Genomic DNA, 14,790 nt, shown 5'->3' on the forward strand with positions numbered 1-14,790 from the left:
TATTAGCATGTTGGGGAGATTGTTGAGCATATACCAAAGGGGGCGACTGTTGAGTGGTTGACACTTGGGTTGATTGCTTATGTGTTGCATTCATGACTTGGTTTGTCATTGATGTTAACATATATGTATTCTGATATGTGATAGACAAAGTTCTAGTATATCGCAAAGGTAGATAAGATCAACAATGTTAGGGTAGAGAGATAAGCTATGCGAGCTTTGATTCGTGTTCATGTATGTGTTCAAATGTTACATTTGTGTTCACTCACATTAGTATGAAGATTTGGATGAGTTACAGTTGATTTAGTGAAGACTGGTTGAAGGCCAGTGTGCGGGAAACAATTTACTGGTAATTCAATTGTATCTGTTGAGCGAGATGGAATGAAGGTAAGAGATCTTAGATTGTGGTTGAAGACATGTTCGTGATAGCAAATGTTGGAGATCATTTTTTGGGATCGTTGAAGTGTAACATGTGACATGTTCATTGGCAGTTGACTCTTGTGATGGGGTTTATTTTGGAAGTTGTGAAGTGTATTGTAGCAACCTTATTTTGATATCATATTGAGGTCCTATATTACTCATTGTATATTGGTAACGCCCTCATAGGCCGACTCAAAGTTATTAGGACAAGGTATAAATGAAAGGTTGTTTCCTTGAGTTGTAGAGTGTGTGTGTGGTTTTTGAGACTACAATTGAATGGTGATCCTTTCTGTGACCTTCAAGAGAGCATTTCACAGTTTGCGGCTTTGGGTGATATTATTATTCTTGGAGACTTCAATGCTCGAACCAGGGATCTTCAGACTCCTTTGCATGATCATGGTTTTGATTCGAATTGCACTTCTGAGTTAGACCCAACTAGTATGGGACTTCAACGCACCTCGGAGGATGTTCTTGGACCACTCTCAGGGTATGGATGTCACCTCCTCCAGCAATGTGAGTCTTTTGGGTTGTTGATTCTGAACAATTTATCCTTCCGTCCTGGATCGGACCTCGTCACCTACTGGCCACACTGTGGTGGTGCGAGTGTTGTTGACTATGTCATTTCCTCTCCTTCATTTCTTCCATTCGTAGTTTCACCATTTCGCATCTCCCCTTGGTTGATCATGCTCTTCTTAGCATTTCTATTTGTGTTCCACCCCACCTGTCACACTCTTCCCAGTCTTCTCACTGCTCAATTGATACCCTCTCCCTTCCTACTTGCTTTCATTAACCTGAGAGCGATGGTGAGCTCTTTACTTACCACCTTAAGAAACTCCTTACACCTGCTAGTTTTAGTGAGTCACTTGCTACCTCTGACATGTTTGATTCACTTGCCTTTGTCATCTGGGATTCTGCTCTCCTTTCCATTCCTCATCATCCCCCTCCCTCTCTCAGAGCTAAGGGTCAGAATACTTGTCCTATAAATAAATGGTTTGATACTGATTGCAAAGCTTTCCATCGTTTGTTCGCGTTGCCTTTGAGACTTAGTCTCCTGCCGTCACCCATCTGTGCCTTTCGTGCCTCCGTTTTCTTCACCACAAGAAACGTTCTTTTGCCTCTTTTCAATGTAGAACCCTTTTCTCCACGCTTATCCAGAATCCCCAGATCTTTTGGCATACCCTTTTCCCTCGGTGCTCCCCCCCATCCTCCACTCTCGACTACCAATCTCTGACCTCCCATATCATTATGCTCTACAACATTCCTAAGCAGCCACCTCTTCACTCCACTCTACCTCAATACTGTCGTTTGTTCACCTACTCCAGTATTATTGAGGCCATCAGATCTTTGAGATGCAGCAGATGAAGAGGGTTTCCACGCAGAACTTTTCAAACTTGGTGCTTCGGTTCTTGAATCTTATCTTCCTACACTCTTTAATAGAGTGGTTTGCACTGGGTTTCCTAAGTCCTAGTCTAGACATGTGGTTTACCCTATATACAAGTCTCGACCTGCTTCCGTTCTGGGTAACTTTAGGACTATGTGATAGGACATACTTTTGCCAAACTTTATGCCACTTCTCTAAGCACCATGTTATCTAGTGAGCTTGATAGAAGAGGTTGTAGAGCTAAAGGGAAAGCTAGTTTTCGGGCAAACTATCAAACTATGGAACATGTATTCACGCTATGGGTTATCATCGAGGAGGCTAGGCATAGGTCCCAGAAGGTCTATTGTTGTTTTGTGGACTTTCGTAAGGCTTTCGATTTTGTTCCTAGGTTGGCCTTATTTCAGAGACTGCGTGAAATTGGGATCTCAGATATGTTGCAGACTGCCATTATGAGGCTTGATGAGAGGGTAACCGGTAGGCTTAGAACTCTGGAGGGATTTTCTGTTTCGATTCAGAGCACCATTGGGGTGAAACAGGGCTGCCCTCTTTCTCCTATACTGTTTAGTTTGTATATTGATGAGTTGGAGGATTTCCTTGTGTACTCCTCTCAACTGGTAGATCGGTGCTATTTACATTAGGTCTTGATCTCCATTCTCCTTTTTGCTGATGATGTGGTTCTCTTGGCCTCTTCCCTTGACAACTTGCAAAGACTTCTTGATGGTCTGGCTTCTTTTTGTGATCAGCGGCAGCTTGTGGTCAATCTATCTAAGACTCGGGTCATGGTATTTAAAAGTTTAAAGACCTCTCATCTCCATTTCTTCTTTCAGGGTCAGGAGGTTGAGATTACTTCCTTTATATGTATCTCAATGTGAAGTTCTCAGGGCTATGCTTTAGCATGAGACTAGCTATTTAGTCCAGAGTTAGTAAGGGCATAGGTTCCCTGGCTTTTTTGGAAAGACAATGCTTCAGGCATCATTTTTCAGGATATTTTGTCCAAGTTATCCCTTTTCGACTCCTTGGTTCGTCCGACAATTCTCTATGGCTAGGTTGTTTGGGGGCCTTCTCTTCTTGCTTCTGATTGGGCTTCTATTGAGTGGGTCCAAACGTTGATGTTACGGCGTATCATAAGATGTCACAGACTCACCCCTCACAGCATTGTCTTAGCTGAGTTTGGAGCTCATCCTCTCAAACTTGCAGCCATTTTTGACTTGATTTGGTTTCTTCATCAGCTTTGTGGTTTTATGGAGGCGGGTGTTGACCGGCACAGATACTCTTATCTAGCATATTGTTCTTCTGTTGAGATTATGAGATTTGACACCTCTACTAGGTCTCCTTGTTGGTATGCCCAGGCCACCTCTTTGTTGGGTTCGATTGGTATTCAGATAGATCATCTTCCTCCTTACCAGTTTTCTCTTGATGCTCCTACTCATCTTCTCCCCTCATGTCAGAAGTTGAACGAGCATGTCAGATAGGATATCTATCAACAGTACATTACCACTATCTTGAGTAATCCCCTGGGAGGTCTGCGACCTAAGATGGCCTTCTATGTAGAGCATTTTCTTGAGATTCAGGATGGTATTATTGTTAGCCCTGCTAATCTCTATCGGCTCTGGAATCATGCCTTACGGTTTTCTATAGGCTCTTTCAAAGTTGGTTCTCACCACCTTAGGGCTCGGACCGATCACCATATGAATTGGGCTGATAGGATATGTCAGTTGTGTACTTTGGCAGAGGTTGAGACTGAGATCCACTTCATTTTTCGATGTCCTCTTTACTATGAGATCAGAGGGAGATTTTATTGCCTTTTCAAAGATTGTTCTTCTCTTTCAATGTTCTTCAGCTATATTGATCAGCAATGTCTTGCACTATATCTTTAGGAGGTCACCCACCTTTGGGAGATTACCTTGTAGTCTTCTACACCTCAGAGGCGTACTTTAGACCAGCTCATTACGGCCTTTTCTCTCTCTTATCTCCTCCGCCGGGTTTGAAAAGGCCTTCCAATACTTCTCATTCCAGATCGGTTAGACACTGCACCAATCTCTCCAGGCAGCGATAGTCGTACAACAATTCTACATGGCATTCTAAAACTATGGATCATTCACGGGTTTACCCCTCTATTACTGATTTCTTTGTGACAAGGAAGGGCCCTTAGTCCTTACCTTGCCTTCTCTCTTGTTTCGTTTCTTGCTTTTGTTTCTTCTCAGTCACCGTTTGGTGCTTCTGCTTTGGCCGGCTCTTCTGTTTGCATGCTCAGTCCTATAAACCTTGTCAGCTTCTCGTGGACATTAATATTATTATCTTATCTTATCTTATCAGCCAGCAAACGCAAGGAATTATGCTACGAAGAGAAATCAGGTTTCATCATTGTTTAAACATTGGAAATTTGGTTCATGATACTGTCTTTCTTTTCTCTAATTAAATAATAAGTAATTTTGAAATTGAATGGTTAGACAGTGTTTGCTACGTGCCTATGATATCTACTGGAATTTGTGGATCGCTAAGTTATAGCACAAATAGTGACTCTAGTATTCAAACTGTTTAAAATTCAACACAAATGTTCTAAATGCAAAGCAATAAATAAAGCTACAAGGAAGATTTGTCATTATGGTGATTTTGAGCTGGCTTTCCAAGTGTTTGACGGAATGTCGAGTATCTAGCCAATAAAGAATTAGTGTTTGTTTGAGCTATAACCAGTCAAGGTTTTTACATGCCTCCATACAAGCATTTGTCAAACAATGGGAATGCAACATTGGTTATTCTTCCCCACATAATGTAAGGTTCCCAGTAACTCCATTGTTTATAGGGGTTTCAGTCACCAACAAGTCCAATGTTAATAAGCATGCATATATCGGCCCCTTCAAATGATTTATCCTTTGACTAACTCAAATTGATTCTTCAAGCCTCTAATCCTCATGATTGCATCAATGTTGAATTTAGGTAATCATAAAAAACAACTTATGCAAGTCAATTGTTGAATACAATGCAAGAGTTCATCCTAAAATTAAAATAAAAATAAAAATTCAATGAGCTGCACCCTGCCCTAAATAATCTCACAGAAATCAATGAAGTTGTGAGTACCTCTCAGCTTAAGAATTATCCCTTCATATAGTCTTATAGTAACACAAGTTGCAGGATCCTAAGGTTTCATCAGAATACAGTATATGAACATCTCATCTTTGCATGAAAATGTTCTAGCACACAGAAATGTATCTTAGATATCCACCAAAGGCCAGAATCATACACAAAAAATTTGGGATTTCAATATTGACTACTATCATGAAATCATTGGGCATAACACACAGATCACAACATTTCAATAATAATTTCATTGAGTCATGTCTGACAAATCTTCAGCATGGCATGCTCCCAAGTCCCGACTCCTCACTCCTCCAAAACACGGCCCCAACATGAGTTTCAATGCTTTAATCTAGCTTTAACACAGTGACTCAAAATGTTCTGCAAAAAAAACAGTTCTGGCAACCTCTGTGTCATCAACAGTTTCAACTTTCTACCATAGCCACACATTTCTCAGTCTATGAAAGATAGTGGTGGTGTTTGTGATCTGTGGATGACAAATTTATTCCCGACCTGTAAACTTTTGTTCACTGCAATATTCTTATCTCAGAATTGTGTTTCAATTAATGGCTCGGATCTTCCGATAGTTCCAGTCCTTTCTGTGAACTGTCTTGTTGGGAATTTCAATCTTTATTCAGATAAGAGTTTATCAGAAAACAAAAATAATTATTCAGATTCCCAGAGTTCCGAATCTGCTTTGATGCCATGATAATGTAATAACACTGCTATGATATTGGTGTGTTCCAAATGCAGATTTAAATCTCATATAATATATATAACAATATATATAGGGTCCTCTATGCAGAGATGTACAGGGTCCTTTACCCTGAATTTGCAGCGAATATGGCAGTTGTCAGGCGAATTTAATGTGAATTAGCAGCGAATCGAATTCTGACTTTGCTGTTTGGAGAGAGAATGTGGTAACTTAGATAATACTCTAAATGCAAATAGCTATATATAAACAAAATCAGTGTTTGATAATTATAAAGAGTCGTGTCGTATATTTTATTTTATTTACGGACCAAAGAAACATAAGAATTCAACAAAAACAAAAATAATGTACTCTGTGTTGATATTTCCTATAATCTTGCAGTTTGAAACTATTAGAAATTATGAGTTGTGTCTTAATAACTAATTAAGTTGGAACCAACAAAAAGTTCAAAGATGAATGACTCACTCTTAGAGATGGACCCCATATTTACAAAGCAAGCTGCTCCATCTTTTAAGTAGCCTGGCAGCTGACTAAACGGGATTCCTTTCAACTTCGAAAGAAAGGGTAGTAGTAAGAACACAAATAAAGCCTGCAATAATTAATATATAGTTTAGAAGAATGCCAAATCTTATTTTTCAGAAATTCCAATCTATGAAGACTAGCTTTACACAAAACTGAGAAAACATAAAAGGACTGTAAATTTTTTGTATTGTATCCTAAACAATCTGCAATTATGTCATGCATTCTATGCTATCATGATTTAGAGAAATCAGCTGCAGAAAAATAATTTTAAAGCTAAATATAAATATACATCAATAATAGATAGTTCCTACCTGGAAGCCTGATCCAAATGAATTTACAACAAAAATATCAATTGATCCTGCCTGCATATGAAAGACCATTATTATCAACCCAGATAGACTATGACTTTTGGAATAAGTTTGAACACATTTTAGAAAATATACCATAATTATAATATCTGTACATAAAAGGATTATACCATGATGATGAACATCAAATGGGAATAAAACAGAATACGGTGATTCAACTTACAAGAACTTATATGTTGAATGCTAAACAAATATCTCAAAGAACAAAGCACATTAAAGCTAAGATGTATATGTTACTTGGAGATCACCAAACACACCTTTAGATGTTTGGCTGCATTGATGAAAACAGATTCCTGCAGGAGAAATATGTTACATTTTTTCGATCATTCCTCACAAATTTAACAAAAACAATTTAAGTACATTATCACCTTCAGAATTGATGCTCCAGCTTGAAATAAGGATGATGCTATCATCAAAAGTGGCCAAAACAACCCTGATTTCTCTAATATTTGACTTGTGCCAGCTCCACTAGCAACACAGGAAAAAGTCACCTTGTCAACAAATGGAACACTGGAAAAATACAGATATTTGTCTCAACGTGTAAACTCCATAAGCAACAATGACGAGGGACATTGTTACAAGCTTTTGCCAAGAAAAAATAATAAAAAATAATATCTGCCCCTAAGAGCCCATGTAAAAATAAAAAATCAGTCAAATAAAGCAAAAATATAATTGATGAGATAACAAAGAGTGTTGAATAAGTCATAAATCTTTTGTGACGTAAGTTTGCTTTGTAAAATACACACAAAGCTAGTAAACCACATCGTTATACATCCTGCAGGTTCAGACCATAACCAATCAAAATTATAGCAGAACCAAGAGTGTTGACCTACTGATTCTAAGTTTCACATTTTATTTTCCAGTAGTCTTTTGGTAAAATATTTGCAAGCAGAATACTCTTACTCATAGATGGACTACTTGCAGAGTAATCAGCGAGTTGCAAAAACTCGCCTAGGTTTTGGGCATGGTCAGTTCTTACCACTTTTACTTGCACCAAAAACTTACTGAGCTTTTGGCAAAAACTCAACGAGTCCGTCACTAAAACTCAGCCGCAGCTTTATATCAGCGCTTAAAGGGGGGAAACGGCTCCAATGAATTTTGTTTCTCATTTCTGCACATGCATTTTGCTGATAGGGGGGAAATATACTCTTCCAAACACTTGTAAACTTATTTCCATTGCAAATCATTCCTAAGTAGTTATCATGATAACCAAGATGAAAAGTCAGCATGTTGTTTTCAGGCTGTCTGAACTCTACATTGCAGTGTTAATACTGATCATGACTAGATGAGACAACCTCATATGTTGAGGTTTTGGAAATTGATTCTGTTGAAAAAGAGGAGTAAAAGTTATTGGATTCTCTTGCCCCACCTTCAGATGCAGATGCGCCTTGGAGGAACCTAGGAAGTGCATCACAGGGTTGTGCATGCCCTGTAGATGTGCTCTAGTGCATCTACACGGCATCCACATCCATGTGATGCACTTCCTCGGCACCTCCATGGGCATCTCTGCACATCCAAGGCCTAGGAGAAAAGTAAAACGTCAAAATTGACATTACCTTTGTGATTTTCAGTCTGTACCGAGAGGTTGATATGAAACATGAGATTTTTTCCATTACTCAGAAATGTCTGTAACTTCTATATGCTTTCAATTACCAGATTGAACTACCTCTGCCTCAAATTACTGCTCTTTGTATTCTTGATTTGCTAATGCTGAATATCACTAATTGTTATTCTCCAAGCCCATCTAGTACTCAATAAGGAAGTGTGATCTTTTGATGCTTGAAATATAATATTTGAATACTACCTCAAGTGTAAGACATTTCATAAAATATTTGGTGAGCACTACCAAACACTACTATCTCCTACTTGATCACTCGTTCTCTGGGTGTGATTTTGTTTATGTGTACTCAGTCAACGTGTATCCCTTCAATCCTAGCTTTTGTTGATAAGTTCCTATTTCTTGTCAACTATATAAGGTGTTGACTGTGTTCGCCGTCCTTAGAACTTGTCATTGATATTGATTAATTATACTCTTCATTGATTGTTTTGACTGCTTGGAATGACTGAGGTGATTACTTGTTGACTATGTTGTGCAAGACATTGTCTGATTGGTTACTTTGTCTTTCCTGTTCATTGAATCAATTTTTCTTGCATGGTAAATAGCATTTGGTGATTTGATGATATCCAAAAAGCTTAGTGTGCGAAATGCTTAAGTTGGGATAGTTGCCTTAGCATATATAAATGCATGCAAATGCCCCCCAAACAAATTTGCGCTCTTGATTCTCACACTTGCATCCGCATTGACATTGTCATCCGCAACATAGGATTTAACAATATTTTGACAAGCTTTGTTGAATCTTTCACTATTTTTTTTGAATAATCTCTATTTATTTTTAATTAAATAAGCCCTAAGTTGTTTTTACTTTTCAACTTTGAACGATGTCTATAATTATTTTGACTAATTTGCTTAATTGTTTAACTAGAATCTTAATTTTGTCTTTTCACTTTCTATGTGTAGGTTAACGGTTAACTTAATTCAATATGGCAGCTTCAAGGAATGATTGGCCACTAGAACCATGCCCATCTGGATATATAGGCACCCTTCCTAAAGGTGCTAGAGATGGGACTTGAAGGTATGCCTATGAAGAACTGGACTCAGGGATGATGATTTGAATTCAATGTGAAAAAGTAATTCATGGATGCATAAATTGCCTCAAATACCCCCATCCAAGCATTGATCAACATGACGCTAAAACCATAGAAGAAATAAAAAGAGAGGTTAATGTCATACTTGCAGTTAGGGAACATAAAAAATAGCAAACGGAGGCCAAAACTAGCTGTGAGAGAAGTCATAGCTCAATCTCAAGGTGCTTCAGTTAACATTTACAAAGAAGCAACATTTAAGGGCATAGTAGGCTCTCGTCATGGTTCACATATCCGCAAACTCAACACTCCCTTAGCCACCATTTTTGCTTCCTCTAGTAGAGTACCTATTGTTACATCACCATCAATGACACAACCTATATGTAGTTATTTTGTGCCCAGGAACATACCCAAAGCACAACCAACGTTAGAGGCTACTAGATGAAATAGGGAGGTACATGAGAAAAAAGACATTGCATGTGCTGAATTTGGTTACTTCAACAACATCCCTTTGAATGTGGCAAAGAGTCCTTATTGGCTAAATTTGGTCAATACAATGACAAATTTCAAGAATAATGTACAAGGCACCCCATCACAAGGATTTGCGTGGGAGGTTTGTAAATAGTCCACTTCATTTCATTTTAATTTTGTTTTCTTGTGTACTAAGACCTAATTTCACTTTGTTCTTGTAGGTTGCTCACAAATGCAGTTATAGGGCAAAGCAAGTGGTGGAGGACCAAAGAAAAGAATGGAGAAAATAAGACTACACCATTCTTTCCATTGGATGGACGGATGGAAAAAAATGCACCATAATTATTTTTTCAGTTGCTTGCAAGGATAGTGTGTTGTTCTTGAAATTGATTGATGTTTCCAAGAATGTGAAAAATGCAGAAAGATTACCTATAATGTTGGAGCACATTGTCATGGAGGTGGGAATAGAGAATGTGGTGCAAATCACCACAGATAATGCACAAGCATATGTGGCAGTAGCTATAATCCTCCAAGAAATGCACCCTACTCTTTTTCAGACACCTTGTACAACACCAATCCTTGACAATCTTTTGGAAGACATAGGAAAACTTGATTGGGTGATTCAAGGAGGATCACATAATATATTTACAGTCACTCTTCCATTCTACGTGTGATGAGAGAGCACACTCAAGGGAAAAATTTGGTGAGATCCGACGTCACAAGGTTTGCAGCAACTTTCTTGACATTGAAAAGTATTCTTGGAGCATTGATTTCTTGGAAACAAATGTTTGCAAGTAACACATGGCTAGACTCAACTAATTCAAAGGTTGAAGGAGAGGAGGTCATTTACATAGTCTCAACAACCATTTTGTACAAAAGGCTATAGAGATAGTGAAGGTAACTTCAAAACTTGAATTTTTAATTATTTTTTATTTTGTCTCTCATTATTAATTTGTAACTTCATTAATTAATCATTTTGTAATTTGTATTTTTCAATTGTAGATGTTCGTGGTTAGAGTTTTTTGCTTGGTAGATGGGGATCAAACCCTAAAGAGGTATATTTATGAGGTCGTGGATAGGGCCAAGTAGTCTATAAAAAATTACTACAAGGGGGATAGACTCAAAACTGATCCCATCTAGGATATTATCGATATGTGGAACAATCAGCCCCACCAACCCATTCATGTAGCAGGGTACTTCCTCAACCCCTATTAAGTTGGAGAAATGTTACATAGATCCTAATGGAGAGTTCATGGAGGGCCTCAATAAATGCATTCAAAGGATGATACCCTATGTTACATCCCAAAATTTTGACCTAAATAAAATAAGTTATAGCCGTTGAGATGATTAGTTAAAGCTATCATTGTCTTGATCATGTGAAAAGGGAAGTTATAGTTAACCATTTATTTCATGTGGAAATGGTTGTTATAATGGAATTAGTTAATTGTTATCATGTTTACTTGTTTATTGATAATGGTAGTTAGTTGTTGTTACAATTATCAATGATATATTCTAATATTTGATTTAACTGGTAGAGCTTGCTATTATTGTGGAAATGTTGCACTGGTGGTTCCAGGAGCAGATGAAGATAAGAAAGCATTGCTAAATGGGTGTCAAGGAATGGGGCACTATCCTAGTTCATTGTTTGATTGCCGGGTATGACCTCTAACTACCTTGATAAGGATTTAGCGACTTCACAATAGAGATTGGACAATCATGAGCTACTTGGGCAAACATATAAAAACAATCATTATCTAAAATTCTTGTTCAAAACCATTACCTTTGTTGCTTGGTCATGCCGTCTATACTTCTTTTTATTATCACAAATATATTTTTGCATATATACATATACATATTATATATATGATGCCACCATGACACTAGGATGATATCTATAAATCATACTTATTAATATGTGTATATATACATGTGCGTATACAAAGAGGATATGATGTTAGAAATAAACCAAATTTTTCTGAACTACACACGTATATAGATATACGTATATTTATAGGTGCGACTTTAGATATAATAAAGAGCATGATGAAATCATATATTTAAAATAATTAAAAACTTATATATATATATATATGTGCACATATATAAATATTTGGAGAAAAGGATCTTTTAATAATTTAAAACTTATTATCTCTTCATGAGAGGCAACCATGTACACTTGGTGCCACCATTCAAATTCGGTAACCTTGAAACTAAAGATCTTTGAAACTATCATCTTGAGCAACGCAGGTGATTAAGGCTACGACTTGTTTGAGCCGATGGAAAAAGATATATTTATTGAACGTCTGCTATCAGACGAGATATGACCTTCATCTCACAGGAAATAAATTCTTCTTCTTATTCTTGGGCTGCCTGGTTTCATCTTAACTCTTTTAGCCACCATCAAGAATCGGGCATCAAGTCGTGCAGCTTGGAAGCATCGGTCTCCTTGGAATAATCATTACCAATCAGGTTATGTTCTAAGTCCTTTGTATTTCAATTTCACTATGGCTTGCTTTTGTTTTGTAGCTCTACAACTTTTCTATCAACCATTTAAAGGCTTGATATGCAAAGAGCCCGAATTTACTGTTACTTGCTTTCCTCTTTGTCATACAAATTCCTTCTTAGAAGAATACTGTAATTTAAGTCTGGTAACCGAAACAGAATACATCATTGCACATGATAGTGCTCACTGTACATCCGTTGATAGATAGCAATCCATGATCATTGTGAGGATTTATATAAAAATGTGATTACATTCTCCAAGGACTCACCCTGGCTGGTACAGCCAATGAAGGAGGGTGGAGAGCGAATCCCTGCAAGGGAAAAGTAATAGAAATCAGAACTTCAATGTATAAACATGGTAAACTATATGATGATTTCTAAAAGAACATCCTAGTTAGCTCATGTTTGTCCAATATGTACCTTGTTGTCAAGTCGAGCGGTGGTGATCGAGTATTAGAAACTCATCTAAATCCTTGGCTAAGGTTGTTTAGAGGCATGCTTGCCTAATTTGATTCCTTTTTGAATCGTTATAGAAATCAGTTTAGTTAGTTGTTTCAGTTTTGAAAGTTCATTCAGTTATCATCACATGAAATAGGTTGTAATCGATGTTACTTTGGAAATATAGTTAAGATGTATTTGCTTTCCTAACAGTTTTACATCCTTCCGGTTAATTGTACAAGTTATGAGCTTCAGAATTAAATATGTATTTTCAGTCTAGTAAATTGGTATGTAACACCTAAGGCTAGGGAGAGAGACCTCATTGTGGAAGAACACTAAAACTACGAAGCTATTCTCTTCAGAGTTGGCAAAGAGAGGAAGAGCTACTAAAACCCAAAGTACAACATTTTCCATTTGGATTTGGGGTTTAAAGAAATTGATAAATTGATTAAATATGTTTTCACTTTTCACTTTTCTCTTTTCTTTATAACTCTTCAAATTTTATTTTGCAGATGCTTGGTGAAAAAGTTGAGGTAAAAATGCCCTAGATCTCAAAACAATTGCCCTTAGTATTTAATGTCACCCTTGTAGTGCATCTAGTTGTGAGGACAATCAAAGCTTGCTTGAGGTCATCCACACAAAGAAAAGGAAAAAGTTAGCTCAAAAATGTTTCAATGGCCTTGTCTTTGTGCAATATAATCTTCAATTGCATGTAAGGAACAGGAAGCAGAAATTGGTCCAATTGATTTGAATGATATAGATCCTTATAGAGATTGGACATAATAGGAGAAGCCTCCATTGTTTCCAAAGAACGATGTCAATGATTTGGAGAGGCAAGCTACGAAGGAGGAAGGGGGTGGAATTGGTTTCACACTAGATGACATTGAGAAGAATGAGTCGAATGCAAGAAGCTAGAGGCAAAGCTACATCCACGATGGAGGATGAGCCACAAACTGAGTCAGACGTACCGAGCGAGGAGCTATAGTGTAGACTTCTTGGATTAGACCCCCAATTTGTACTTCTCCCTTAGTTTTTATTAGAGATGGTAAGAGGAAGATTTAATTGTCATGATGAATTTAATTTCAATTTTACAAAAACAATCTACTATTTTGCTTACAGCCATGAGCATTCCTCATGAGAATACAATTTTATATCCACTTTGCGCTTAAATATATCTAGACTCAGCTTGTTTCTTTTGAGTTCTCATTTATTAACTCATTGGATGCATCTTCTCAATGAATTTTGCAAAAACAAATGCATTTCTAATTAAATTTTTTTTTTAAGTTTCCATAGTTTTTGCCAAGTTTTTGCTGAGAATTGGTTGAGTTTTTCCCAAAAAAGAATCAGGCGTTTGTGAGTTTTTCGATTTGGTGAATTTTCCTTCTATACCCTTACTAATGCTTTAAATAAAATGTCAACTGCAGTTCCCTTTCATGCTTCTTTCTTCGTAAATGAAGAGACTTTGACATAATAGTCTAATGCATTGAAAATAAATTGGTCCACATTTCCTTAATTTTACAAAGAACATTTAGAACTAAGTTTCTAAACAGAAAAAGGAATCCATGATTATAAATTTTAAAACCATAACATGCTTCAAAACAGATTCTTCCATATTGATGCAATGTCTCTTCTTACCAAAACAGATCAACACTTTCACATATCGTCAATGTTTAAAGAAAAAATCTTCGAATGAGAATTTGAATATGTATTAATAAAGCTCAAATTTAAGACGATAAGGCATCGACTTCAACAATACATGAACAGTGACAGTACCAAGAGAGGTTATAAAGTAACAAACCAGAACTCTATTTAAATATTGACCAATAATTTTGCAGTTTGAGAAGAAACAGATTCAAGGATAAAAAATTATACCTTGAAACAGCCATGATCACACCTGCAGCTACAAGTAAACAGCCAAAGAGCTGACTCACAGTATAACGCCTTCCTAAAAGAAGGACAGAAAAAATGAGCTGCCACACCAGAAATGTCTGCACTGAAACATATGAATTTAGCAAGAAATAGCTACAATAAGTGTTGGTCTTTCATCTTTCACCAAATGCATTGGCATCATACAATAGCCCAAGTAGCAAAACTTCAGAAATTATTTCTTGAGGAAAATTGATTTATTATCGACTTAGCATATTTAATCATGAAAAATTTTAGAAACTAGTTCATTCATCCTACTGAACATATATAACATGCGAAACAGATCCACTCTAATATACATAAATCAGATATTGATTAAGTATCCTCCAAGTGTT

The 14,790-nt window shown here is 37.0% G+C and overlaps 1 protein-coding gene across 1 annotated transcript in view; it reads right to left on the bottom strand.

The window, feature by feature from the left end:
- LOC149559216 (protein CLT2, chloroplastic-like) overlaps nucleotides 1-14,790 on the bottom strand; it is a 151,593-nt gene that overhangs the window by 18,764 nt on the left and 118,039 nt on the right. The window contains exons 4-8 of the mRNA XM_089833140.1: nucleotides 14,402-14,517; nucleotides 6,844-6,943; nucleotides 6,733-6,768; nucleotides 6,419-6,469; nucleotides 6,051-6,174 (exon numbers count right to left, since the gene is read on the bottom strand). Of these exons, the coding sequence (XP_089689266.1) occupies nucleotides 6,051-6,174; nucleotides 6,419-6,469; nucleotides 6,733-6,768; nucleotides 6,844-6,943; nucleotides 14,402-14,517 (427 nt within the window). The remainder of the gene's footprint in view (nucleotides 1-6,050; nucleotides 6,175-6,418; nucleotides 6,470-6,732; nucleotides 6,769-6,843; nucleotides 6,944-14,401; nucleotides 14,518-14,790) is intronic.

Source organism: Cupressus sempervirens, chromosome 5 (assembly GCF_028749045.1).
Source record: "Cupressus sempervirens isolate cs-2001-9-10 chromosome 5, ASM2874904v1, whole genome shotgun sequence".
Taxonomy (NCBI): Eukaryota; Viridiplantae; Streptophyta; class Pinopsida; order Cupressales; family Cupressaceae; genus Cupressus; species Cupressus sempervirens.